General features: G+C 44.7%; 2 protein-coding genes and 1 long non-coding RNA gene across 4 annotated transcripts in view; 1 reads left to right on the top strand and 2 right to left on the bottom strand.

Annotated features, from left to right (window-relative positions):
* TAOK3 (TAO kinase 3) overlaps positions 1-11,550 on the bottom strand; it is a 151,365-nt gene extending 139,815 nt beyond the window's left edge. The window contains exon 1 of the mRNA XM_081113679.1: positions 11,261-11,550. The gene's annotated coding sequence lies outside the window, so the exon portion shown is untranslated. The remainder of the gene's footprint in view (positions 1-11,260) is intronic.
* Positions 11,551-13,106: 1,556 nt separating this feature from the next.
* Positions 13,107-14,900, bottom strand: LOC308534891. The gene is made up of 3 exons (XR_013997222.1): positions 14,857-14,900; positions 13,340-13,410; positions 13,107-13,265 (listed from the first exon to the last, which is right to left on the bottom strand). It is a non-coding gene; the product is annotated as an uncharacterized lncRNA (long non-coding RNA).
* Positions 14,901-15,230: 330 nt separating this feature from the next.
* Positions 15,231-26,185, top strand: part of SUDS3 (SDS3 homolog, SIN3A corepressor complex component) — a 262,755-nt gene continuing 251,800 nt past the window's right edge. For both annotated transcript variants that reach the window (XR_013997218.1, XM_081113462.1), the window contains exons 1-3: positions 15,231-15,542; positions 17,676-17,745; positions 24,991-25,046. Coding sequence is in view for 1 of the 2 variants with exons in the window: in XM_081113462.1 (XP_080969588.1) it covers positions 15,395-15,542; positions 17,676-17,745; positions 24,991-25,046 (274 nt within the window). In the remaining variant the exon portion in view is untranslated. The remainder of the gene's footprint in view (positions 15,543-17,675; positions 17,746-24,990; positions 25,047-26,185) is intronic.

Raw genomic sequence — 26,185 nt, 5'->3', positions numbered from 1 at the left:
AGCTACACACATTTCATTTAAACTTTGTTCCAAGAGCCTAGTTGGTAAAGAAACTATTAGGCTAGCTTTCCTGGTTTATAAAATATTTTGCATTAACTTTAACATACAAACTATGAAGTGTTAAAGTAAAAAACACTACTTTCCTATTTCATCTAATTCCATTTTGTGTTTCAAGTAGTCCCATAAATTATTATCTTATGGATAAGATATTTTTTAAAAATATTTTAATAGGTAACTAACTTAATGTACAAAAACAAAAAAGTTTCAAAGTAAACATGACCAAATCTTCTGACTTTTCTGTCTCTGTATTTGGTATTACCTTCAAGAAATTACTCTGCTCTCTCTCCTATTTCCCCTTTTGTAAAAGAAGAAAAGTAGGAATGGCTTTATTATTTTTTAAGATCTCTAGGATGAATAGTATGCCACTTGAGTAGCATCATTTTGAAATATTTTTACAGTAATAATATATTCAGTAGAATTAACTGCATTCATTTAATAACATGGCCTTTAGTATTTTAAAAATCTTAAAGACTCCTGACAAGATTTTGATATTTTATTTGCAGCTCAGTGCTTACCTTACTTATCCAGGAGAAAGAAAAAATATCAAACAATATTTGAAAAAAAAATTCCCACTATTATTTATTTGCAGAATATTAAACTACAAATTAAAATAAATAGAGCATATGAATCCAGTGACTTTTGAGGCTGATTACTCTCAGCTGGACTTTGAGCTAAGGCCATAAATATTCACATGAAGTTCTACAAAGCACTTCTTAGCAATATTTAGACATAAAATACATTTAAAATAAGATACTAAATATGAAACAAAACACCAAGATTACAGTAGATAATGACCTACATTTCCAACCCAACATACCAAAAACTTTAAAAAATTCTTTATTTAGCTACAGCAGTAATAAGATCCTCAGAGGTAGCTTTCTTTAAAAGCTGCCTCTTTACTTAGGAAAGATAAAACTGAACTCAAGTTGTAAGATCAGCACCACGCTATCAGCTCTTTCATCCCGAGAAAGGAAGTTATTGTAGACAGTTTTATAAATGAGGCTTAAAAAGAGTACTTCCTGGTCGGACAGTTAACGGCAATAGCATTTTAGATAGCTTTACATTTCGACATTTTGAAAAGAACGTTCTAAAAACTTTTCCTGAATTTCCCCTCCCAGTTCCTACAAAAGAGGAAAACTTGCTCAAGCTAAACAAACCTTGCATAAAAATCTACGAAATTCTATCAATGCCTACCATTATGGAATCATATCAGTATTGATAATAATATCAGCTTAAGTTTTAATTTTACATTTATTTTACCTTTATGCACCCTCCTTGCCCCTCACCCTGCGTGTCAGAATGAGGTTTCTCAGGACACGTTAGAAGGTAAAAGAAAGAACTTAAAGGAGGACAACTCACCAAATTCTTGATAACGAAGAAAATGCTAATAATTCACATTTTAATTTTCAAATTTAAAGTTAATTCTCTTTTAAACTTATATGCATATAAATTTAAAAACCTAATACAATCCTAGTAAGGAACTGCAGATGAAAACAGCGTGACCGGAGCACTGCACATTACTATCTGTATTGCAAGCTTAAGTACTTCCTGTTACAACTCCCATTGGTTCTCATAGGTACAAGTGCCTATGGGTGTTGCCAATTTACTCCTCCTTTTGTAAGTGAATCACTAAAGGAGATTTCAGGTTGGCACAATCAATGCTAACAACTATTAGGGCAGAACTACCTTGGGCTAATACCAAGAGCCTCCCAAACTAGGTTAATTGTGAGTTAATAATTACCTAATTCAAAAGGGCAGGAGAAAATTTATTTCAACAGACTTTTCACTATTTTTCTAAGAATGTATGTGACTTCACTCATCAAATATGTATTAACTGCTTTTGCAAAGCACTGTTCTAGGCACTAGGACCATAGTAATGGACAAAACAGACAAAGTTTCTGTGGTCATTCATACCCTATCTAGCAGACCCTTTGACAATGTCATATACATATAATGAGAAAACTTCCATAAAGGTAGAGACTAAAGAAATTTGTATGGGAATTTGGAAAGTCAATTGTAGTGCTCACTAGTAAAAAAGCACTGTAATTAAGGCAACCACCTTAAACCCAAAAGAACTTTTCCAGAACCTGGTACATAAAAGTAGGAGTTTTTTTTTAATGTTTCAAAAAGACCATGTTGGAGGCAACGACATATGTTCCAGCAGGGAAAAGGAAAAACTTCTCACCATGAGTCACCAGTGACTAAGTTCTTTTAATTCAGGCTTAAAACACATTTCAAACCCAATTACTTGTACATGGAGAAAACTGATAACCCCAAATTAACCCCAGAAGCTTGATTTGACCAATTTTCAGGGTTAATATCAGCATCTAAGAAAAACCAGTGAAGTGCTTTGAATGGGATAATGCCTCTCTACTGAATTTTATTATAATTTTGGTAGTCTTGGTCTTTAATGCCTAATGGTCAAATCAGCAAGCTTCCATTAGATTTTGTTACAATGAACAGTTTTCTTAGATTTTAGCCAGAGTGAGAAACAATCATCTTTGGATAGACATATGGTGTGGTAGTAGGTATGGCTTTTATTTGCATTCAAGAAAACAAAAACATAATTGAGAGTAAAATGTACAGAGAAGTTCTACTCTTCCAATTCTTCTATACTTTACCTTCTTAGGCTTTTACTCCCTTATGTTTAAAATAAAATCTTTTTAGCCAACACATTGGAGAAATTCCAAAAGCCAAATTTATCTAGTCATTCGACAAATATTTATTAAGCACCTACTACATTAGGCATTGTTCTATGAGTTGGGGATACAGTAAAGATTAAAACAAAAGATCTCTGCTTTCATAGATGCTAATTTCTAATACAGGGATTTAAGACAAACAAATAAATACTATCTAATAAAGAGGGGCTATGCTAATTGACCCTCACACCATCACAAAGATGGCAGCGCCTACAGCCAATAAGGAGGGAATATGCTAATTGACTGCCATGCCCTCAAATATGGCAGCGCCCACAGCCAATAAGGAGGGAATATATTGACAGCCACGCCCTCAAAGATGGCGGAACCCACAGCCACAAGATGGTGGCGCCCAGACCCCTCAGCCCACCAGCCGCCCAGGGCCGGCTCTGGAGTCCCCCAATCCTCTCAGCCCCCCAGCCACCCAGGGCCGGCCCGAGGCACAGGCAAGCCTTGGATGGTGGCTGCCCAGCTGCCCACGGCTGCCGGAGGCTCAGGTAACCAGGGTTGGCCGAGGCTTGCGCTGCTGGCAGTGGCAGCAGCAGAGGTGTGATGGGGCGTCACCTTCCCCTGATTACCGGGTCACTTCCCACCCCTGAGGGCTCCCGGACTGTGAGAGGGGGCAGGCCAGGCTGAGGGACCCCCCTCGAGTGCATGAATTTTCATGCACCAGGCCTCTAGTAAAATATAAAATAACTATGTCAGAAGTCTGTAAGCACTATGGAAAAGAATACAAAGTGAAAGATAGAAATAACAAGTTTATTTGTTCACAGTTCCAAATTGCTTATAACACAAAGAAACTTTGCTTTGAAGACCAGAGTGTTAGTGCTCTCCCAGACTCTACCTCTAACTCCAGGGAACAACCACATTCTGTTGCAAATAACAGAGAATCTTATTTCATTTGTTGTTAATACCTAGCAAAAGGAAAACAAAGTTCCAAAAATCTGAAATTAGAACCCATTCCTTTTTGATAAACCCATCACATAAGGAAACAAAACTAATCCCAAACACTCAAAGTCAAGGGTCACTTTAGGAAATATTCTGAATATGAAAATACAAATATCCATATACTTGCTACCACTGGCATCGAATTTGCCAACTGTGAGGTTCAGAAGTGAATTCTTTATTTTAGAATTATCCCTGTTATGTGTACTAACAGCAACAATTATATTGACACTAGAGGCCCGGTACACGAAATTCGTGGGGGGGGGGGGGGGCGCATTACGCTCAGCCCAGCCTGCACCCTCTCCAATCCAGGACTCCTTGGGGGATGTCCACCTGCTGGTTTAGGCCCAATCCTGGGGATCGGGCCTAAACTGGCAGTCAGAATCCCTCTCACAATCCTGGACCACTGGCTCCTAATCATTCACCTGCCTGCTGGTCTGGTCACCCCCAACTGCCCCCCCCCCCCGCCAGCCTGGTTTCCCCTCACAGTTCCCACGCTGGCCTGGTTGCCCCACATAGACTGCTGTTCCGTCGTTTGATTGTCCCTCACTAACCCCCTTGCCACCCTGGCCGCCCCACGCAGCCTGCTTGTTCAGTTGTTTGGTCGTCCCTCACTAACCCCCCTGCTGGCCTGGTCGTAGACAGCCATCTTGTGAGGGCATGAAGATTAATTTGCATATTACCCCTTTATTATATAGGATGTTATCCTTGAACCTAAAATAAGTATTTACATTTAATACAATTCAACAAATATTCATTGAGCAGATACTACCTGCAAGATAACTTGGTTAGATGTATAAGGCACTGTCCTTTTAAAGCCAAGAAGACGGAATCTAGGAAGGATAAGTCAAGTGCAAACCCAACAATGTAATGTCAGAGAGAATATGAATGTAATAAAAGGTACAAAAATAAGTACTTAGGGAATCCAAAGGATAGAGTGGCAAGGAGGATGATTAGAGAAGGACTCCTGAAAGATGACACTGGACTCTCAAAAATGAGGAACAGAAGGCATTCTAGAGGGAAATATGGCAGGAACAAAGAAAGACCTGAAGGTGGTAAATAAGTAAGTTCTTGGCTAGTAAGCAGGCCAGTCTGGTTGGGGTGTTTATATAAATTATGGGGTAATAAGAATCTAAAAACAGATTGATAAATCTGTACTGAATTCAATAGGCCATGGGAATAATTAAAGTTCTAAACATGTGAGTGACAAATTCAGAGTTGTACTTTAGGGAGAATGTCATGTAGGAAAGATGAAAAACAAAAGGAGGCTGAAAAATTGTCGCAGTACTTCTTCCCTAGCACCTCCTTAGCTCTTCCTTGGACCATCGAGAGGTATAAAGTAGAAAGTATACTGAATTGAAAAACCATATCTACATCACAGCGGTCAATGCCACATGACCTTGGGAAGTCACTTACCCTCACTGTCTCAGTTTCCCTATGTGTGAGTCTACTAATTACAATTTATTTTTGGAGTCACGAACTATAAATTTCAGCAAATAATTAGATACTGGGAATAGAACAAAAACAGCAATAAAAATTTCTTTCAAGTGATTAAAACAATCAGCAGCTACCATTTATTAAACACTTCCTATGTGTTTGTCACTATGCTTGGCACTTTATACAAATGCTTTATTTATTCCTTAGAAGAATCCCATGATGTATGTATTCTTATTTTTCAAACAAGAGAACTTTAAGACTTAACTAACTTACCTAGTGCCAGCCCAATTTATATTGACAAAGCCAAAACAGGAGACTAGGTATCTCTGAGGTATAAGGCTTTCTCCTTCCAACACAACATTCTGTTTCTTATATGGTAGATAGACAAGGCTAACATTTGTTCTTGTGTTCCAAACAAATCACTGTCTCTTTTATTCCCCTTCTGATATATGAAAAGGTCTCAATGAGATAAAGAAACAAAGTGTGAACATAAATATAATCTACTTATTTGTTGATCATTGATTCATTCACTCATTCCATTCTCATTTATTGAGCATCCTTTATACTTTGTACCTGGCCCTATACCTGGATGCAAAGATAAATAAGACCCACCTCTGCCCTCAAAGTGCTTTTAAGCTAGTAAAAGGCAAACACATGTGAACTAGGAAATGGTAATACAATGAGAGAAGAGGAGTTTTTGCACAAGAGACTATGAATCAGAAAGGCACATGAAGCAAAATATTGTATTTCAGCTATTAAATCTTGACCTAGATCACTTAAAATTATATATTTACTAGAGGCCCAATGCACGAAGATTTCTGCAAGAATGGGCCTTCCTTCCCCTGGCTGCCAGCACTGCCTTTGCTCCTGCCAGAGACGCCTTTCTGCCTTCGTTCCGCCTTTCCGCCTTCCCACGTTGCCCAGAGGCCCGGAGCGGCTGGCGCCCTATGGAATGCCTGCGTCCTGCCCCGCCCCCAGCCATTCGGAGGCCTGTTTATGCAAATTAACCTGCCATCTTTGTTGGGTTAATTTGCATGCTCACTCCTGATTGGCTGGTGGTCATCATGAAGGTATGGTTAATTTACATCTTTCTCTTTTATTAGTGTAGATGTGGTTTTTGCAAATATTTGTGTATTTTAACATGCACACCCTTGAAAAAGTAAAAGCTAATATTTACAACAGAAAGACAATTAGCCATGAACTATGATTCTGTTTTTGTGTGTCTACTACCAAGACTAGGTGATTAGTTTACTTAAGGAAGCATTCTGGCCCAGACCGGTTTGGCTCAGTGGATAGAGTGTCAGCCTGCGGACTCAAGGGTCCCAGGTTCGATTCCGGTTGGGGGCATGCACCTTGGTTGCGGGCACATCCCCAGTGGGGGTGTGCAGGAGGCAGCTGATCGATGTTTCTAACTCTCTTTCCCTCTCCCTTCCTCTCTGTAAAAAATCAATAAAATATATTAAAAAAAAAAAAAGAAAGCATTCTGTGTGTGTGTGTGGGGGGGGGGGGGGCAGGAGGCGCCAATCGGGGAAAAAGGAGACATATGTAAATCTTTAGACAATAAATGAAAAAAAGGGAAAAAAATAATTTTGAAAGTCATAATAAAAAGTAAACTATAATAATAATAAAAAAAGAAAGCATTTTGCCTTGATTAGTGCCATCTATTGTAATGACTAAATAAAATGTATTTGAACTGTCTAGCCTTGATTGCTATGGATATAAGCCAGTGTCATTAGATAGAAAGTGAAACATACTCCATAAAAAGAAATATATACCATGAGAGCCCTTGTTTGATCTGGAAATAAAGTTATTCCACTGTCTGTCAAAAATAGTACTCTTCCAATGAGTACTGATAATTCACTAATTAAATATTAAGCATAACAAAACATACAATGCTAGGTTGATTTTGCTACCCCTCATTTCACTGAGGCCAGAGGTGAAGTGAAAGGGCCCCAAACGCTAGACTCCAGCTTGCAAATTCAATTCTCTGAGCTAAAGACATGTGGGCCACACCTCTTTGCTTAATGGGAGTAGGTTTTCCTAGGTATAAAATGTGCATTCCAATGTATCTTATTTTTCTCACTCACTTTGGGGATGAAAAATGTGTGTTTGTGAGATAGCTGACAATTGTTAGGAGACTGTTCTGTGTTAACAAATCAAGAAACTTATCCTTCCGTCTTTCTGTTATAATACAGAAATATCTTAGAAAAACTTTAAATATATTTCAATGTCTGTAACAAATCTTGAGTCAGAAAATATACATTATGGCCCAGCTGGGTGTGCTCAGAGGTTGAGCATTGACCTATGAACCAGGAGGTCACAGTTCGATTCCTGGTCAGGGTACATGCCCGGGTTGCAGGCTCAATCCCAGTGTGGGGCATGCAGGAGGCAGCTGATCAATGACTCTGTCTCATCATTGATGTTTCTATCTCTCTCTCCCTTCCTCTCTGAAATCAATAAAAATATATTAAAATATATATTAATATATATATGTATATATACACACATTATGTTGATTTAGAAAGTGTTTAGGTAACTTTAACAACATAGTATAGCTAGAATGATAAAATTTATCAATTTAATTTCTACTGGTTATCATAAAAATTTGAAATGGTTATTGTTTTTAATTGGGGACCCATAGCTTAGATATGAATTACATCACATTTTGGCCTATAAATAAACATATCTAATCTATAATTATAGTTAGATATCACTTATTATTTTTTACTAAGCTGAGTCTAAGAAAAAGTAACAAAATTTTAATATATCCTCATAAATAACAAAGCAACCAATAAAATGGCTAAATATAGGCTAAATAATTACAAACTATACTCCCTATGGTGAAATGCAATTAATTGTACAATAGTCTGCGACTCAAAACTACTCATTCAAAACTATTCTCTGATTGACAAAAATCTCTCATTGGAGAAAAGAAAAGAAATCTGAAAAATGTTTTCTCAGGAGAGTCACACAACACTTTTAAATGGAAACTTTCTGTCTGTTTTCCTTTTTGGAGGAAGGAAGAAACAAAGAATGTAGGAAAAGATTATAAAGAGGCTTTTTAACAAAAAAGACTCTAAAGTAAAAGTACCAATAGTAGTTTTCATTCATTCTCCTATACTACTTGAAACCAACAAATTTGAACACTGGCAAGCAATGAGAACTTTTATTCAAGTTGGCTTAAACATTAAACCAAATTAGATATCAAGGTAGACTCTAAGATTACAATGGTTTGACTGTATAGGACTCAAGTGGTAAAGAAAGTGTAAAATGGGTTATTGTATTTACTGGGCAGTACTTGCATCCTGCTAAACTAATAGTTTAAGAACTACAAACTGAAAAGAACTTGCATCCAAAGGCTGCTGTAACCTTTCATCTGGAAGGCTCCTTCTTAATCTCTACTTTGGGTTCTATTTTTTAATAGAAAAGAAAGAGTTTAAATGGTGATGTATGTAATAAATCACATATTTACAGTTCTCCTAGTGTTTTATTTTGTAAAACAAATGAAAATAAATTCCCACGAATTCCTACCCTCCTCTACTCCGCCTCTCTTCTAGGAATAAACAGTTATTGTAGGCCCCTCCTATCACTAAAAATTCTATTACAATGAATCTCTCTTCAGCATCTCTGGATCAATATAACGTAATGTGGCTGAAATGACTGCTTTAGTAATCACTCAGGGGAGTATCAGAACAGTTTCTTTTGTTACAAGGAAATAAATTTAATATTTTATCTTAAGGAACTACAATCTGTACGAATCAGAGATGAGCTAACAAGTATGATGAAAGAGCTTATCTGCTCAAATTCTACTTTGTAGAATTACTGGTACTGAGATTCCCAGTCCTTCTACAGACCATTTCAAATGTTACATGCACTACACAGTGAATATATGCCCCTTGTACATAACCTCTTGTGTTAACTGACCTTGATTTCTCTCTAGGTTTCTTGAAAAATAAATTTAATGTGAAAAAATTACACTTAATACACCTTAAATAAATGATAGTTGTCGCATATTTAAAATTTGTAGGTGCTGTTGTTTTTCCTTATTTCCACGACTTCTATTTCTTAGAGGAGGACTTCTGGTTGGTGGATTTTTCATAACCACATAAAGTTCCACACTTTCTGAAACCAGATAAGAAGTGTTCTGTGTCAGCTACTATTAAATAAAATCCCCAAATGGCACATGCCCTCTAATATCACTCTGACCAAGAGGACTTCTGGAATTTTTGTCCTGGATTTGCAGAAAGCAGTTGTGTGTAAGTGTTCCACATGAGGTCTCTGGGAAGTAAGGGCAGTGTGTCTCCCTTGCTTAGTTGAGCTACCCATTACTAACCATGGGCAAAGGTTTCTAATAGCACACACTCTCAACCTGAAACAAAGACAATATCGAAATATCTGCGAAGTGATCTAGTCATTACATCCACCATTGTTTCCCCAATACCATCATTTTCTAAATCCGCTTCTATAAAAAGAAAGAAAGAAAGAAAGAAAGAAAGAAAGAAAGAAAGAAAGAAAGAAAGAAAGAAAACAGTTGCAAAGAGAAGGGGTCTGGAGAAGCAACACACAGGGACAAAGAAGTGAAAAATTCCAAACTGCTGGCTGGAATGCTGAGCCCGTGCATCCAGGACACCTGCTAAGCACTGTGAACCCCTAGCCTGGCATCAGTTTAATTTCCTCACCCCCCAGTTCCCACACCAGGACCCACCCCCCAGGTCCCACCCTCAGTTCCCACCCCCCAGGTCCCACCCCCAGGACCTACCCCCAGGTCCCACCCCCCAGGTCCCACCCCCCAGTTCCCACCCCCCAGTTCCCACCCCCAGATCCCACCCCGCAAGTCCCATCCCTCGGGTCCCAACCCCGGGTCCCACGCCCGGGTCCCACCCCAGCTGCTTTCCTCCTCGGTTTCAGCATTCCGTGGAGACACGCACGGCCCCCCGCGCGGCTCCCCGGCAGGGCGCAGGGTGCTGGGTAAGGAGGCTTCTCCCGCTGCCGGTCCAGCAGTTGCGCCTCACGCTCAGTCCCGGCAGCTCGGAGGAAGGGAGACTAACTGGAGAGCCGGCCAGGGCAGCAACACAGGCTCTTTCCAACCCTCGTCCGACCGTCCACTGCCTCCCAGACCGACGCCCCGCGGTCAGACCCCAGACGCGTCCCGTTCCCCCGCCCCGCCGGCGCTGAGGCCGAGGCGCTGCCGAATCCGGAAAAGTTTCTGAGGTCCTGGTGGCCCCACAAGGAACAGCATGGGGCCCTCCGAGTACACACCCGAGCCGAGCCCCAGCGGGGCCCGGCAGCATCGCTCTCCTTTGGGCCGGAGAAGCCCGCGGCGCCTCGCTCCCAGGGCCCCCGCGCCAGGTCCCGGGAATGAATGGAAGGGCGTCCCGCGCACCGTCCAGCCCTCGCCGCTCCCGCCAGACCCCCGCCCGCGCGCTCCTTGGAGGTCCCATGACACAACCCCCGTTCCAGCGAGCCCCCCGGGGGCCGCCCGGCTGCCCCGCGCCCTCACGCGCCCCTCACGCGCCCCCGGGAAGGGGTGCTGGCAGGGACCCCGCGCAGCCGGCGGCTCCCACGCGCCGCGCAGCGACCCCGACCCCGGCTCCCTCCCTCTCCCGGCGGCCCCGGCCTCTCCGAGCCCCTCTCGCCCCCCCCCCCTCAGGCCAGCTGGCCCGGTCCCTCTCGGGGGCCCACCCCCCACGATCTGCTGGCCCTGGGCCTCTCGAGGTCCCCCTGCCCCTCAGACCCGCTATCCCGACCCCATCAGACCTACCGCCAGTCCCAGACACCCTCGGGGACCTCCCTCTCCTCGCGGTCCCGCCCTCGCGGGGACCCCCTCACACCTGTCCCGGCCCCTCGCGCGAACTCCCCTCAGACCCGCGGTCCCGCCCGCTCTCGGGGTCCCCTCTCTTCAGACCCGCTGTCCCGGACCCTCGCGGGGTCCCCCTCGGACTCACGTTCTCTGTCCCGCTTAGGGTCCCCCCTGAGCCCTTCTTGGGGTCTGTTCTCCACAGTCCGGACGGCCAGACCCGCTCCGGAACTCCCCTCACTCGGGTCCTCGCCGACCTCGTCCCGCCCAGGGTCCCCCCGCCTCGGCTCCCGCTGTCACAGCCCCGCGCCCCGGGTGCGCTCACCTCAGACCTGCTGTCAGCACCCGGCCCGGCGTCGCCGCCGTCGCTTCCTCTCCCACACTTGTTCCCCGGTCGCTCTTCTGCCGCTGGTCCCCTGGAGGGTCCCTGAGTCCCGCCGCTGAGTGCAGGGGCCGGCCGCGCGGAGGCTCCGCCCGCGGTCTCGGCGTCGCGTCCCACTCTCTCCCGCAGGACCCCGCCGCCGCCGCTGCCGCCGGGCGCCACACGGACCCTCCCGCAGCCGCCGCTGCTGCTGTCCGAGGTGCGGCTCTTGCCAGGGGTGGCCAATCGCACCCGACTGCGCCGAGCGCGCTCCGCCCCACGGGCTCATCCGCCCGCCCTCCGCCCCCAGACCACGCCCCTAGCTCGACTCTGATAGGCTCTCTACTGACCTTCCTTGATCGCGGGGCACAGGCCTGGGCCCGGATATAGGTACTTGATTGAAGGTGCCTGAGGAGCCGAGCTGTCGATGGCGCCCGAGGATTGGTGGAGCTGACCTCGGGGCAGAATGAGGCGGGGCGGGGCTTCTTTGGACGCGGAAGCCCTTGCAACTTCACTTACCCGCGGGCCCGCCTGGGGTGCGGTCATTTTTGTTTGTGCAGCGCTGCGGTCAAAGTTCGCGGCACTCCTCCCAGCGCCTTTACTTTTCTTGGGAGACTCCCAGAGGCCAAGGCCCCCTGGGACTCCCCTGGACCACCCTGCTAGAGCCATTGAGGAGGACCCCATTCTTCCGCTAGACCTTGCACAGCCTTCTGAGTAATTCTGCCGGAAATTAATATAGTGGTGTTTTGTTTTTCACTCAGGACTTGTAAATATTTCCTGGATTTAAACTTTTTTTTTTTTGTATTTTTGTCAAGGGAATTGCCCCTACCTTGTATTGCGTTCAACAGACATCAGCTTAATGCTTTTGGAAAAAGAAATCGATATACTAGATGCGTGCTCTGCACAAGTAAACGTTCAACACGGATGGGGCACATTTTGATAGGTACAAGGACAAAACTTTAGAAATAATCAGTCTGTGGGTTTTGATAATCATGAGAATAGGCGGAACAGGAACTGTACAGGGGAAACCCTGTTAGCTTTAGCAAGCTTTCAGCATGCCTCTTCAACATATTCTTTTTCAGGGCCACATGGTTTAATGGTTTTGTGTGAACTAATGGCCAAAGGATAATACACTTTGACCCACGTGCAACCTGTGATACCAGAGACCCGTCCTGACCCAGGGTGAAAGATGGTGCCTGCCAGGGGTGAAAGTGCATCATGTTACACAGAGCCATTCTTTCTGTTTGTGAAATTGTCCATGTTGACTAAACAACACAGGAAACCGAAAACTACTCTCACCCCAAAGTTTATGCAGTTTGACAAGTCAGTGTTTATGAAGAAATGGTGTCATTTCAGAAACACAGTTTGATCCGAAGCCTTGTCAGATGTGTATGTAGGACTTCACTCTCAGGAAACTTCTACCATGAACTCTTTTTTGTGTGTGTTAGCTCCCACTGACAAATTTGTGTTCTAAACACTATATTTTCCCTAGTGTTTTGAAATCACGCCTCATTCCAATGACGATGCTCCCCCCCGCCTTTTTAAAATATATTTTATTGATTTTTTTTTTTACAGAGAGGAAGGGAGAGGGATAGAGAGTTAGAAACATCCATGAGAGAGAAACATCGATCAGCTGCCTCCTGCACACCCCCTACTGGGGATGTGCCTGCAACCAAGGTGCATGCCCTTGACCGGAATCGAACCTGGGACCCTTGAGTCCGCAGGCTGACACTCTATCCACTGAGCCAAACTGGTTAGGGCACGATGCTCCCCTTTTACATTTAAGTTTGAGTGTCAGGGTATGCAGAGAGGGCCTGTGAGGACGGGCTAGCAGGACTCCAAGAACAGTTCTGAAGTAGATGTCTCCCGAGCAGCGTGACTGCGTGCCACGTGGGAAGGGGATGCAGAGGCATTTCAAGGTGGTAAAGCTTCATTTTGAGGGAACTTGATTCCTGTAGGCCTAGAAAAACTGTCCAAAATCATTATATTAACATAAGTAGGTCCTCCTTCTCTAAAGAGTCATTGAGTAAGAGCTCATCTTACCAATTCTGAAGTTGGCAATAGGGATTGGAAGAAAGGGGATAAGTTTTCACCACCCTAGTGTTCAGTTGTGTCTATTCATATAAAAAAAGAAATGCATGACTATTAACAGATGTTATTTACAATCAAGAAAATAGAAATAAAACATAAGCATGATAAAAATCCAAGTGTCTTGAAAGGAAGCCAATTAGCAAGGAAATCAACTCTTTTCTCTTTGATTCATTATAGCAATGAATTCTAATTTCTAAATTGTTGGTGCTTTTTCTGGTCTATGATTACTGGTACTGATAGGAACTCAAGTTGCTCAATATAGTTGATTACAAATAATTTAGATCGGATCTAACAGCATAAATAAAGAAAATGACATCATCCTTTGGATAGGAGACAATTCTGAAATCTTAGTTTATATATAGATGGTGAACAGTGAGCTGCAAGGATGGCTCTTATTTTAGAAGGGGCTTCAGAAGATCTCTGAACTCCTGAGAAGACATTGCAGCATTCCAGTCTGGAAATTCTTGAGTTTTGTTGGGAGGAAAAAAAATCTCTCACAAATATAGCCAAGATTTTAATGAAGACAAGGTAGAAAAAAAAAATCCCTCACAAATATAGCCAAGATTTTAATGAAGACAAGGTAGAAAAAAAAATCCCTCACAAATATAGCCAAACTTTAAATGGCGACAAGGTAGAAAATAAAAACGTTAAAATAAATGGGATGAGAACAAGGTTTTGCACTTTGAGAAGACTCTATGAAGGCCAATTCAGAGATAAATTCGGTCCCAAAGGATCTGAGAATCAGAATACTGGATTCCACCCAGTATTTACACAGTATTTTTATACTGTATCCAACTTTACTTGCGAGTTACTTTTCTATGGAGGCTTGGTGCAGCACAGACAGAAGGGTTACTTTGGACAAACCATTAAACATCTCTGCGCCTTTGTCCTCATCCCTTTTCTTGCTACACACAACTAGAGAGGGGAGATCGTCATCTGTCCCTTAAACAAAGCTTGTAACACTGTGTCCCCTTCTGCGCAGAGGGAATCACTCACATCAGTTTGTGCATTGAGTCCGCTCTCTTGTTTTCCGTTTCCACCGAGCACCTTCCTTCAGTTAGCCTAATTAACCTCCTGTAGGCAAAGGTGGCAGTTGAGAGCTGGTCTGCAAGTCATTAGATTGGGGAGAACCACCCTAAAAAAACCAATATTCTAAGAAATATGAGGCAGTTGTATTCTCCAGGGCCTGGTTCTGAGTCTAAACAAGGCAGACTGGACGCTCTCATTTTTTTTTTAGGCAAGTGGCAGCTCTTTTCTCGTCTGTAAAATCGGGATAACATCTTATCGAGTAAAACCTATACAAACAGAAAGGACTCCCAGAGACTGGGAAACTATCCTTTTGTTCACTCCAGGATGGAATATCAGCATCCTTGTCTTTATTTTAGTTCTCAATAAAGTTTCAATTAGGCGGGGAGGAGCCAGGCACCTTTTCTTCGGGACTCTAGATATTTAGGCATGATGTCGTTCACCTGCTTAATGAAGCGATAGACCAGCTCCACCTGCAGAAGCCCTTCAAACCCTCTGCCTCTCACGTCGCTAAGGATGCCCACTTTGGCTCTGGCCCCAGGCGCCGCCTGGCGGCTGTTTCCGGAAGTCGCCTCTGGGCTTCGGGGTCCTGGCCGAGATGAGGCCTGCCCATGGGTTTGCCTGGAGAGACTCTGTCTCCGCCCCTAGCCGCCAGCCGCTAGCCGTGGAGGATTTTAAGGCGGCGATGAAGGGGCTGGGGTTAAGGCGAAGGAGGCGTCCGGCGACCTCTCCATTCCCTGAAGGATGGCGGAGTCAGGCGATCCTTGGGCAGCTGGCGACCCGGAAGTTGCCACCGGAGCGAGGTCCCCGTTGCCGAGCGCGGGCGCGAGGGGCCGGGCTTCCCGGAGACGGGGAAGAGGTCGCCGCGCCTCCCGCTTCTCAAGTTGTCCGCTCCGTCGGGCACCGCTTGGCGGGCGTCGCGTTCGCCGGGCGGGTGGCCGCCGTCTCCGGGTGGCACGGGCAGCTGTTGTCAGAGGCGACATGAGTGCTGCGGGGCTGCTGGCTCCGGCCCCGGCCCCAGCCCCGACTGGAACGCCGCCGGCGCCGGAGTACTACCCCGAGGAGGACGAGGAGCTGGAGAGCGCGGAGGACGACGAGCGCAGCTGCCGGGGCCGCGAGTCGGACGAAGGCGCGTCCTTTAGGGCGCCGGGCGGCGCGGGGACGGGGTGGGACTGCGTGGGCAGGGATGGGGCCTCGGGGAGAGGGGCGGCCCGACCCGCGGGCTCGGGGCAGCCGGCAGGACCGCGGCGCCGGCGAGTTACCCCACCTGTTCAGGGCGCGGGACGCTCTGGGGACCTTGTGCCCGACAGTCGCGGGAAGAAGGGACTTAGGGGACCGGTTGTCACAGCTGGAGTCCCTTTAAGGTCCCGCCCCTCGTTCCCCTACAGCCTCGGGCTGCACCTCCGGTCTCCACCGGTTGGAATGAGAAAGCCTTCCTTTGAGAGCCCCTCCCGCTTAGTTCCTCGGAGGAGCAGAGCGTTTGGCCTCCGCGGCCGCTCCCCCGCCCCCGCCCCCACCCTCCGCCCGGGGGAAATGCTTTGGTCAGACTTGGTTTGGGCAGCGCCAGTGCGGTTCAGGTTGGTTAGAAGCATGGGGCTTGGCATCAGTAATCAGCGGTTCTCAACCTGTGGGTCGCGACCCTTGCACAGGGGTCGCCTAAGACCATCGGAACACACATATATAATTACATATTGTTTTTGTGATTAATCACTATGCTTTAATTATGTTCCATTTGAAACAATGAAATTGGGGGTCACCACAACATGAGGAACTGTATGAAAGGGTCCCGGCATCAGGAAGGTTGAGAACCACTGGTTTGGATGGAGGCCTGACTTTGGCTCACTCGGCCCAGCTTTTGACCCTGGACAACTCACTTACGCTTAGGAGCCCCAACTGCCCCAGCAGATGGGGTTTCCTAGGGAAGGTGCGAGGGGGGAGTGAGGCATGTCAGTGAAGTGCTGACCTGGCACTTTAAAGCCTGGTCCTTGGGAAATACTCAGGTTTTTTTTTGTTGTTGTTCATCTCTGGGGGAACGGACACGGGGGAAGGAAGGGATTTGGGTTGGCCTCATGGGGCCCAGGTGTTGTGTTTTTAAGTTCCCTGCTGTTTGCATCGTGTCGTGACTGCCTCTCAAGCAAGGCTTGCTTTCCAAACTGGGTTTTACACTTTGGCAAGAGTGAGGAAAACATTTGGAGGGATTGAAGGAGCTGGCTGGAAGAGGAGGAAGGTGCCGAAACAAAAAGCAAGGGAGAAGAGAAAGGGGGATGGAGACCGATATCTGGGTGGAGTATTCTGCCGCAAAAGAGGGCTGTGGCGCGGAAGGTAGAGCCGCTGCCTGGAGTGAGGGGTAGGTGTTAGGCATCGCGGTCCCCTAGGTGCCAGGCACTGCGGCCAGCGCAGGCCGGGGACTCCGTGAAGCCTCTTGACTGCAGGAGGACAGAGTTTGTGGAGTGTCGGGCCTGGAACAGCCTTTAAGAAGGCAGCTGCGTGTGCAGATACAAAGTTGAAGGAACTAATTGCATTTGGTTAAAAACCACATTTGAAGACAAAGCTTAACCAGGGATTGTGAATGGGAATCGCTTGTCCCTTGTACTGCTTTTCATGCTCACCAGGGGGAGCAATGAAGCAAAAAATGATTTTTCCCTCCTTAAGTAGGGCTGCTGAAATTATGTAGACACCCCTGCCATTTGCTTATTCTAAGAACAGTGTTTAAAACATCCTGAAAGTTTCCGTGTGATCATCTCGTCTTCTTTTAGTTGTAACTTTAAAAATATTTCAGTTATTAGAGTTCAGCTCCTTGAGTCGGGTTCTCCTTTGTACATACGTGACGTAAAATGTGTTAAGGGTTCAAACTGGGCATATACCGGAAGAGAATGTACGTATTAGGGTGTCATGGAGTAGGGACCAGGGCTTGCCTGCCTGTAGTTTTCCAGTCTTACACCCACATCTTCTTTTCCTGAGCGGCCAGTGTTCTGCGGAAGCAGCAGCCTTGACCACGGCTGCCTGTGTCTGATGCACCTTGTTCTCTAGCTGCACTTGAGAGAAAAGCAAGCTCTTTGTGTAAAGCTGACCTTTTAGAAGTTGGAAATGGCATATGCTTTTCTGAAGTAACTAATATATATTTTTTATTGATGGCTTCACTCAGGTCTGCATTGACTAGAATTCATTTAAAAGAAAAACTACCAGAAATTTACTAAGTGTGTCAGGTGATATCAACTCTATAGATGATTTTAACAAACCCTTCTTCCCCGATTTTACGCAGACACTGAGGATGCTAGCGAAACGGACCTGGCAAAGCATGATGAAGAAGACTACGTAGAAATGAAAGAACAGTGAGTATGAATTTTAGATTTCTACCTGGAGTAAAGAATTAGCAGGGAAGTCTCTGTAGTGACCTTGTGTGTATGGCTTCGACCATAGTGTTTCCAAAGACCATGTACTAGTGTATGTGTGCAGTTTGCCCATTTAAATTTGTCACATTTAATCAGTCTTCCCGTTAAAAGAATCTTTTAAAGATATGCTAGAAAGAACGTGGAGGGAATGACCCCTGGGTGATAAGGCCATATGCTAGTAATTGGAGAGAACCATTCCCCACTTTTCTTTTAAGATGTGAAAAGCATTAGAGAGGGTAAATGATGTTTCACAGCTACTGGCTTCTCAGATTGACATGACCCCAGCAAGTATTAGCTAGAACACGGGTCGCCAACCGGTGGTCCGCAGACCCCTGGCGGCCCAGGAGTTCTGAAAGGTTGGCGACCGCTGAGCTAGATGGTACGTTAGATTCCGGAGGGTTCAGGGAGACCAGCACTGGAGAGCAGGACTTTTTTACTCCAGTGCTTTTCCTCTTACCACACGATCTCACCCTACCCCTCTTCTCATTATCTTCAATAGAGCCACGACTAAGTTACCCAGAGAAACTAAAGCCGCTCCCTTTTATCATAAACGCAGATGCAAGACATCATAAAAAATATACCGATAAGTGTTTGTTGAATGTATTCTGAGGCTCTTGATTTGACTTTTTAAAATCTATCAACTATGAGGTCCACATTACCTTTCCTTATAGGTCTTATTTGCAGGATTTTTGTGACCATCCTCTGGATTCTGTCATCTTTTCCAATCATTGGAACCCAAAGGGATAATTCAGTTAAAATTTAACCAATATGACTGAATAAAGAAAGATCATGTCATGTGATTTTTCTCATAGCTTCATCCCTGAAACTGCTTGTTTTTTTAAAAAATTTTATTTTTAGTCTCTTCAGGCTTTTTAATGATTTACCTTGGCCCATTTGAAATGTATTCTCACATACCTGTTCTTTTCTGGAACCTGAATTTTTTGTTGTCATTTACTTCTTCAGTCCTATATAATAAAAGGCTAATATGCAAATTGATGGAATGGTTGGAACACAGGACGCTATGACATGCACTGACCACCAGGGGGAAGACGCTCAATGCAGGAGCTGCCCCCGGGTGGTCAGTGTGTGGGAGCACTGCACAGCCAGAAGCAGGTGGTGGGAGTCTCTTCCATCTCTGCAGCAGCGCTAAGGCTGTCCAACTGATGGCTTAGGCCCACTCCCCACTGGCCTAAGCTGGCAGTCGGACATTCCCCATGGGCTCCCGGACTGCAAGACGGTGCAGGCCAGACTGAGGGCCGCCCCCCACCCCCCACCCCGGCCCCGAGTACACGAAATTTGTGCACCAGACCTCTAGTGTGTTAATACTCCCTTTCAGAGACAGACTGAGAATTCAAAGTTGTTTTCTGTAAACTCAATGTGGTAGAAAATTTAATACACTAGGTTCCATATCCTTACTTGTGTGTAGTTTACACAGCCATTTCCTCCTGTACTTGACATGTTTAAGCGTTCTTTTTTTTTTAATTAAATCTTTATTGTTCAGATTATTGCATTAGTTCCTCTCCCCCCGCCCCCCTCATAACTCCCTTCCACGCAGTTCCCACCCCACTCTCCGCCCTCACTCCCCACCCACTGTCCTCATCCATAGGTGCACGATTATTGTCCAATCTCTTCCTGCACCCCTCACACCCCTTTACCCCCAAGAATAGTCAGTCCATTCCCTTTCTATGTCCCTGATTCGATTCTATTATAATCACCAGTTCATTCTGTTCATCAGATTATTTATTCACTTGATTTTTAGATTCACTTGTTGATAGATGTGTATTTGTTGTTCATAATTTGTATCTTTACTTTTTTCTTCTTCCTCCTTTTAAAGGATACCTTTCAGAATTTCATATAATGCTGGTTTGGTGGTGATGAACTCCTTTAGCTTTTTCTTATCTGTGAAGCTCTTTATCTGACCTTCAATTCTGAATGATAGCTTTGCTGGATAAAGTAATCTTGGTTGTAGGTTCTTGGTATTCATCACTTTGAATATTTCTTGCCACTCCCTTCTGGCCTGCAAAGTTTCTGTTGAGAAATCAGCTGACAGTCATATGGGTACTCCCTTGTAAGTAACTGACTTTCTTTCTCTTGCTGCTTTTAAGATTCTCTCTTTGTCTTTTGTCCTTGGCATTTTAATTATGATGTGTCTTGGTGTGGTCCTCTTTGGATTCCTTTTGTTTGGGGTTCACGGCGCTTCCTGGACTTGTAAGTCTATTTCTTTCACCAGGTAGGGGAAGTTTTCTGTCATTATTTCTTCGAATAGGTTTTCAATATCTTGCTGTCTCTCATCTTCTGGCACCCCTATAATTCAGATGTTGGTACGCTTGTCCCAGAGGCTCCTTATACTATCTTCGTATTTTTGGATTCTTTTTCATTTTGCTTTTCGGGTTGGGTGTTTTTTGCTTCTTCGTATTTCAAATCTTTGACTTGATTCTTGCGCTCCTCTGGTCTGCTGTTGGGTGTCTGTATAATATTCGTTATTTCAGTCAGTGTATGCTTAATTTCTAGTTGGTCCTTTATCACAACATCGAGGGTCTCACTAGATTTCTTGAGGGTCTCACTACATTTATCGGCGGTTTCTAGAAAGTTCTTGAAGAACCTTAAAAGTGGTTTTGAACTCTATATCCAGTAGTTTGCTTTCCTCCATTTCTGTCATTTGTGTCCTGTTTCTTTGTCCCGGCATTTTTTATGCTTCGCTGTGTTGATAGAGTGGCTTTCTGTGCTAGGTTTCCTGTAGGGCCCAGTGGCTCAGCCTTCCCAATTACGTGAGGTAGACACTCTTGGTGCACCCCCTTGTGGGCTTTGTGCACAGTCTTTTTTTTTTTTAATTAAATCTTTATTGTTCAGATTATTACATTTGTTCCTCTTTTTCCCCCCCATAACTCCCCTCCTCCCAGTTCCCGCCCCACCCTCCGCCCTCACTCCCCACCCACTGTCCTCATCCATAGGTGCACGATTTTTGTCCAGTCTCTTCCCGCATCTCCCACACCCATTTCCCCCCCAAGAATAGTCAGTCCATTCCCTTTCTATGTCCCTGATTCTATTATAATCACCAGTTCATTCTGTTCATCAGATTATTTATTCACTTGATTCTTAGATTCACTTATTGATAGATGCATATTTGTTGTTCATAATTTATATCTTTACCTTTTTCTTCCTCTTCCTCTTCTTAAAGGATACCTTTCAGCATTTCATATAATCCTGGTTTGGTGGTGATGAACTCCTTTAGCTTTTCCTTATCTGTGAAGCTCTTTATCTGACCTTCAATTCTGAATGATAGCTTTACTGGGTAAAGTAATCTTGGTTGAAGGTTCTTGGTATTCATCACTTTAAATATTTCTTGGCACTCCCTTCTGGCCTGCAAAGTTTCTGTTGAGAAATCAGCTGACAGTCGTATGGGTATTCCCTTGTAGGTAACTGAGTTTCTTTCTCTTGCTGTTTTCAAGGTTCTCTCTTTATCTTTTGCTCTTGGCATTTTAATTATGATGTGTCTTGGTGTGGTCCTCTTTGGATTCCTTTTGTTTGGGGTTCTCCGCGTTTCTTGGACCTGTAAGTCCATTTCTTTCACCAGGTGGGGGAAGTTTTCTGTCATTATTTCTTCAAATAGGTTTTCAATATCTTGCTGTCTCTCATCTTCTGGCACCCCTATAATTCTGATGTTGGTTCACTTGAAGCTGTCCCAGAGGCTCCTTACACTATCCTCACGTTTTTGGATTCTTTTTTCATTTTGCTTTTCCGGTTGGGTGTTTTTTGCTTCCTTGCATTTCAAATCATTGACTTGATTCTTGCGCTCCTCTGGTCTGCTCTCGGGAGTCTGTATAATATTCGTTATTTCATTCCGTGTATGCTTAATTTCTAGTTGGTTCCCCAATATAACATCGAGGGTCTCATTAGTTTTCTTGTAGATCTCATTAAGTTTATCGGCAGCTTCTAAACAGTTCTTGAGAGACCTTAAAAGTGTGGTTCTGAACTCTATATCTTCCATTGACAATTTTGTCCTGTTTCTTTGTCTCCGCATTTTGTTATGCTTCCTTGGTGCACCCCCTAGTGGTCTTTGTGCGCAATCTTGTAGTTAAGCCTTGATTGTTGTAGCTAATACCAGGGAGGGTTTGACCTCCAGGCCAAGTGGCTGTGAGAATCAGCTGTGTCTGCAGTGAGAGAACTTCTGTCCTCTAGGGAGGTGCTAATCTAGCCTTTGCCTGAGGCTATCCGGCAAATGCCTCTGTGCAGGGGCTTGGGCAGGGTGGGTCGCACAGGATCAACAGGGTGGGCGGAGAGAGCAGTTATGGCGGCTCTCAGTCCTGTCCCCAGGGGCTCTGCCTCTCTGAGTCCCAGCACCCGCTGCAAACCTCGGAGAGAAAGCTGCACTCGCTCTGACCGAAGCCAGATAGTCCCGCTTCTCCCGTTTGAGTCTTGGTCCCTAAAGACTTGCCTGTATCTGGAGCTCAGAGTCTGCGACTCCCTCCCGATTGAAAACGCCAACCGCGCCCTCCGCCGCCAGCCCGCTCCGCGCACTCCACACCTCAGAATTTGACTTCAGCACTGCGCCTCTTCTGAGTGTCCGTATGCGTTTCTCTTTCCTCCTAGTTGTAGGACTTCCACTCAGCCAGTGTTCCTGTGGTTCTGGGTGATGTCCGTTCCGTTTTTTAGTTTCACTTTTGAAGTAGTTGTTCAAGGCAGCAAACTCCGGCGTTAACCTATGCTGCCATCTTGGTTCTCCCTGAAATGACTTTTTTCTGTGCACAGTCTTGTTGTAGTTAAGCCTTGGTTGTTGTAGGTAACACTGGGAGAATTTGACATTCAGGCCAATTGGCTGTGAGAATCAGCTGTGTCTATGGTGGGAGAACTTCTGTGCTGAAGACACCCTTATGGGGCAAGACTTGCTTCAGTGGGGCTTTGTTGGTCACTGTGTCTGCCCCCTGAGTGTGTCCCTTATGGGTCTGAGGAGTTGTAATTGGATGGTACCACTCTGACCACTGGGTACCCTGGCTCTTGGATCTAAGGAGGTGCTAATCTAGCCTCTGCCTGAGGTTACCCAGCAGAAGCCAGCTGTAAAGCAATGCAAGTTGCCCTGGGGCCTTGGGGCAGCTGCAGTTTGTTAAGTTATTTTCAGATTACAAAGGGCCGGGCGATTCATATGCAAAAGCCTCTGTGTGTACGGCTTGGGTGGGGCAGGGTCCCAGGGGATCAACAGGGCGGGTGGAGTAAGCAGTTATGGCTGCTCTCAGTCCTGCCCTCAGGGGCCCGGGCAATCACTGTGTGTGCCTCCGAGAGTAAGCTGTCCTCGAGTTCCGATGGATGCCAGACAGTCCCATTTCTCCCGTATGAGTCTGGGTTCCCAGAGACTCGCCCGGAACTGGAGCTCAGAGCCTGAGACTCCCTCCCGATTGAAACAGACAATCTTGTCCTCAGCCGCCAGCCCGCTCCGCATGCACCTCCGCACCTTTGTATTTTACTTCCGTACCGCACCTTCTCTGAGTCTCGGTATGCTTTTCTCTTTCCTTCTAGTTGTAGAATTTCCACTCAGCCTTCCTGTGGTTCTGGATGATGTCTGTTATGTCTTTTAGTTGTATTTTTGAAGTGGTTGTGCGAGGCAGCAATCTCTGGTATTTACCTATGCCACCATCTTGGTTTCTCCAACATCCAACATGTTTAAGCATTCTTTAGAGACAATCTTTTAATTGAATGTGCTCCTTAATATTTGATGATATTGAAATAATTGTGATTACAATAGAATGCCTTGTATGATTCAAGGTGAGCATTGAGAGTGAAATTTCCTAAAAGAATCAGACATTCTGAGTAATTCTTAGATTCTACCTACTTCTTCCTAATCCTATAGATAGTTGGGGTGTATTTGCAGCCTTTACTTGATTAACCCAAAGGCTGTTGTGCCTATTATCTTTTGGAGAGTAGTCTTTTTTTTTTTTTTTCAGGTTGCCAATCTTGTTTTTGAATTTGGGAGTGTTTTTCAGGTAGAGGCAAAAATATTGCTGAAATTTGACTTATATGTGGTATGTACCATTCAAAGAGACTTGCCAGAGTGGATAATTGCCTATAATCCGTTCAGTATGAGGGGGGAAAAATAGCACACTGCATTCTTTTGTTTTGTGTGTGCTATGTGTTCTTATCTAGCTGGGGCTGCAAATAAATCATGCATTTTAACACGTTAAACGCCAAGCCTGTTTTCTCTTCCTTTCCGTTTAGCCCGCGATATACGACTTCACCAATATGCTGGCAGCACCAGTGACTGACTGGTCCGGACTGAAAGTATAGTGTCATTCACCGGTGACTGACATGGCGCTTAACGTGTTAACATTTGTTACTGAGTTACTATTATTTCTCTGATCCTAAAAAGTAGTGCTTTTAAAAATGATATGAAGATTTATTAACTTAGTGCTTACATAGCTATATAATAAAAGCCTAAGCGACTGTTATGGCGGAAGGACCAGAGCAACCAGTCGCTATGATGATGCACACTGACCACTGGAGGGCAGAAGCTCAACACAGGAGCTGCCCCCTGGTGATCAGTACAGGAGTGTACCGCTCAGCCAGAAGCCGGGCTCACGGCTGGCGAGCACAGCGGCGGCGGTGGCAGGAGCCTCTCCTGCCTCCAAGGCAGTGCAAAGGAGGCAGTGAGCCGAGTGGTAAGGAGCAGTAAGCAGGCAGGTGGTAAGCAGCAAGGGGTTTCGGACTGCTAGAGGGTGCAGGCATAATCTTACTCCTTTGGAACTTATAATCTAATTGTAGAGTTGATATAAGAGCTGAGTTTAATGCCTTTCCTATATTGGGTGTGTGTGTGTGTGTGTGTGTGTGTGTGTGTGTGTGTGTGTGTTATTTATGCTTGTAAGTCTAGAAGAAAATGGCCTCACTTTTTCAAATTTTTTTGTATGTTCTTGTCTAACTATCATTGTCACTTATTAAAATCTGCGTGTCCTTATACTTACAGATTTTAGACTGATTCTCTAAAGTTGGGATAACAGGAGGATCTACAAAATAGGGATAGGATTTAAGAACACAGAATCCTGTCCCTTTCTGGTCCCTTTAGCTACGGGTACATTTTAAACCAGCTAAGGGACCCTGATGAGATTCCTATAATAACCCAGGTAATTCCTGTGTGTAGATTATTCTAGAATAGAGCACTGAATGTTTTTGTCTCACATTGTGGCTTTCCTTTCTTTACAGGATGTATCAGGATAAACTAGCTTCTCTCAAGAGACAGTTACAACAGTTGCAGGAAGGTTGGTGTGTGATTTAATCTTTCTAAATATACTTCTTAATATTAAAAACCTTTGAAATCTGTGCATTTCACTTCTCTGTTGGAGTGATTTAAAATTTGGCTGTCTCAGTATACATTTTGCTATCTTCTCTCAGTAGAGTGCAGTCTTCAAACACAGTAAATGTATGCATTCAACAAACAGTTGAAATCTCACTAAGGCTTTCTGTAGGGCATGAACTGAAGATCACACTGCCTACAGCTAGACATGTTGTAGGAGAGATGTTGTTTCCAGAAAATAAATAAAATTGTATTATTCTTTCTAAACTAAATGCTAATGAACTATGGATTTACCTTACTGTGTTTTCTCATTATGATTAGGAAACACTTCCCATACTAATTGGGACCCTCATAATGAGCAGCTTCTGGGAAAAGCAATGGAATGAGTAGAGATTTTGTAGGAATCTAAACCTGAGCTGTTCAGTATTATCACTAGCCACATGTGGCTGTTTACATTTAATTAAATAAAATTAATAATTCAGTTCCCCGTTGCATTGGCCACATTTCATGTGCTTAGTAGCTACATGTGACTAATGGCTACCATATTGGACAGTGTGATAGGACATTTCCATCATTGCAGAGAAAGTTCTAGATGGCATTGATCTAGACCAGGGGTGGGCAAACTTTTTGACTCGAGGGCCACAATGGGTTCTTAAACTGGACCGGAGGGCCGGAACAAAAGCATGGATGGAGTGTTTGTGTGAACTAATATAAATTCAAAGTAAACATCATTACATAAAAGGGTACGGTCTTTTTCTTTTTTTTAGTTTTATTCATTTCAAACGGGCTGGATCCGGCCCACGGGCCGTAGTTTGCCCACGGCTGATTTAGAGCTAGTCTTATTGCAGGAGAATTAAGTCTTTCCTGGAAAGGAAAGCCCGCTGATCCAAACTGTAGCAGCGAGTGACCAGAATCCCTGGAGGTTGCCGGCACTTCTCCGTAACACCTCACTTGCTAGAGAGTCTCAGTTCACTGTGTTGGGGTGATTTCTGCTGTGTCTTCCTTGAGAGCCAGAGTCCAGTTAGCTCTGTGTGTGCCTTTTCTTGGGTCGAGTTTCATTCTGATGTTACTCAGGCAGTTACTGTTAGTGCTAGAAAACAGTTT

Source organism: Myotis nattereri (assembly GCF_964212035.1).
Source record: "Myotis nattereri genome assembly, chromosome: 19".
NCBI classification, from domain to species: Eukaryota; Metazoa; Chordata; class Mammalia; order Chiroptera; family Vespertilionidae; genus Myotis; species Myotis nattereri.
This window is presented reverse-complemented; position numbering and strand designations above follow the sequence as displayed.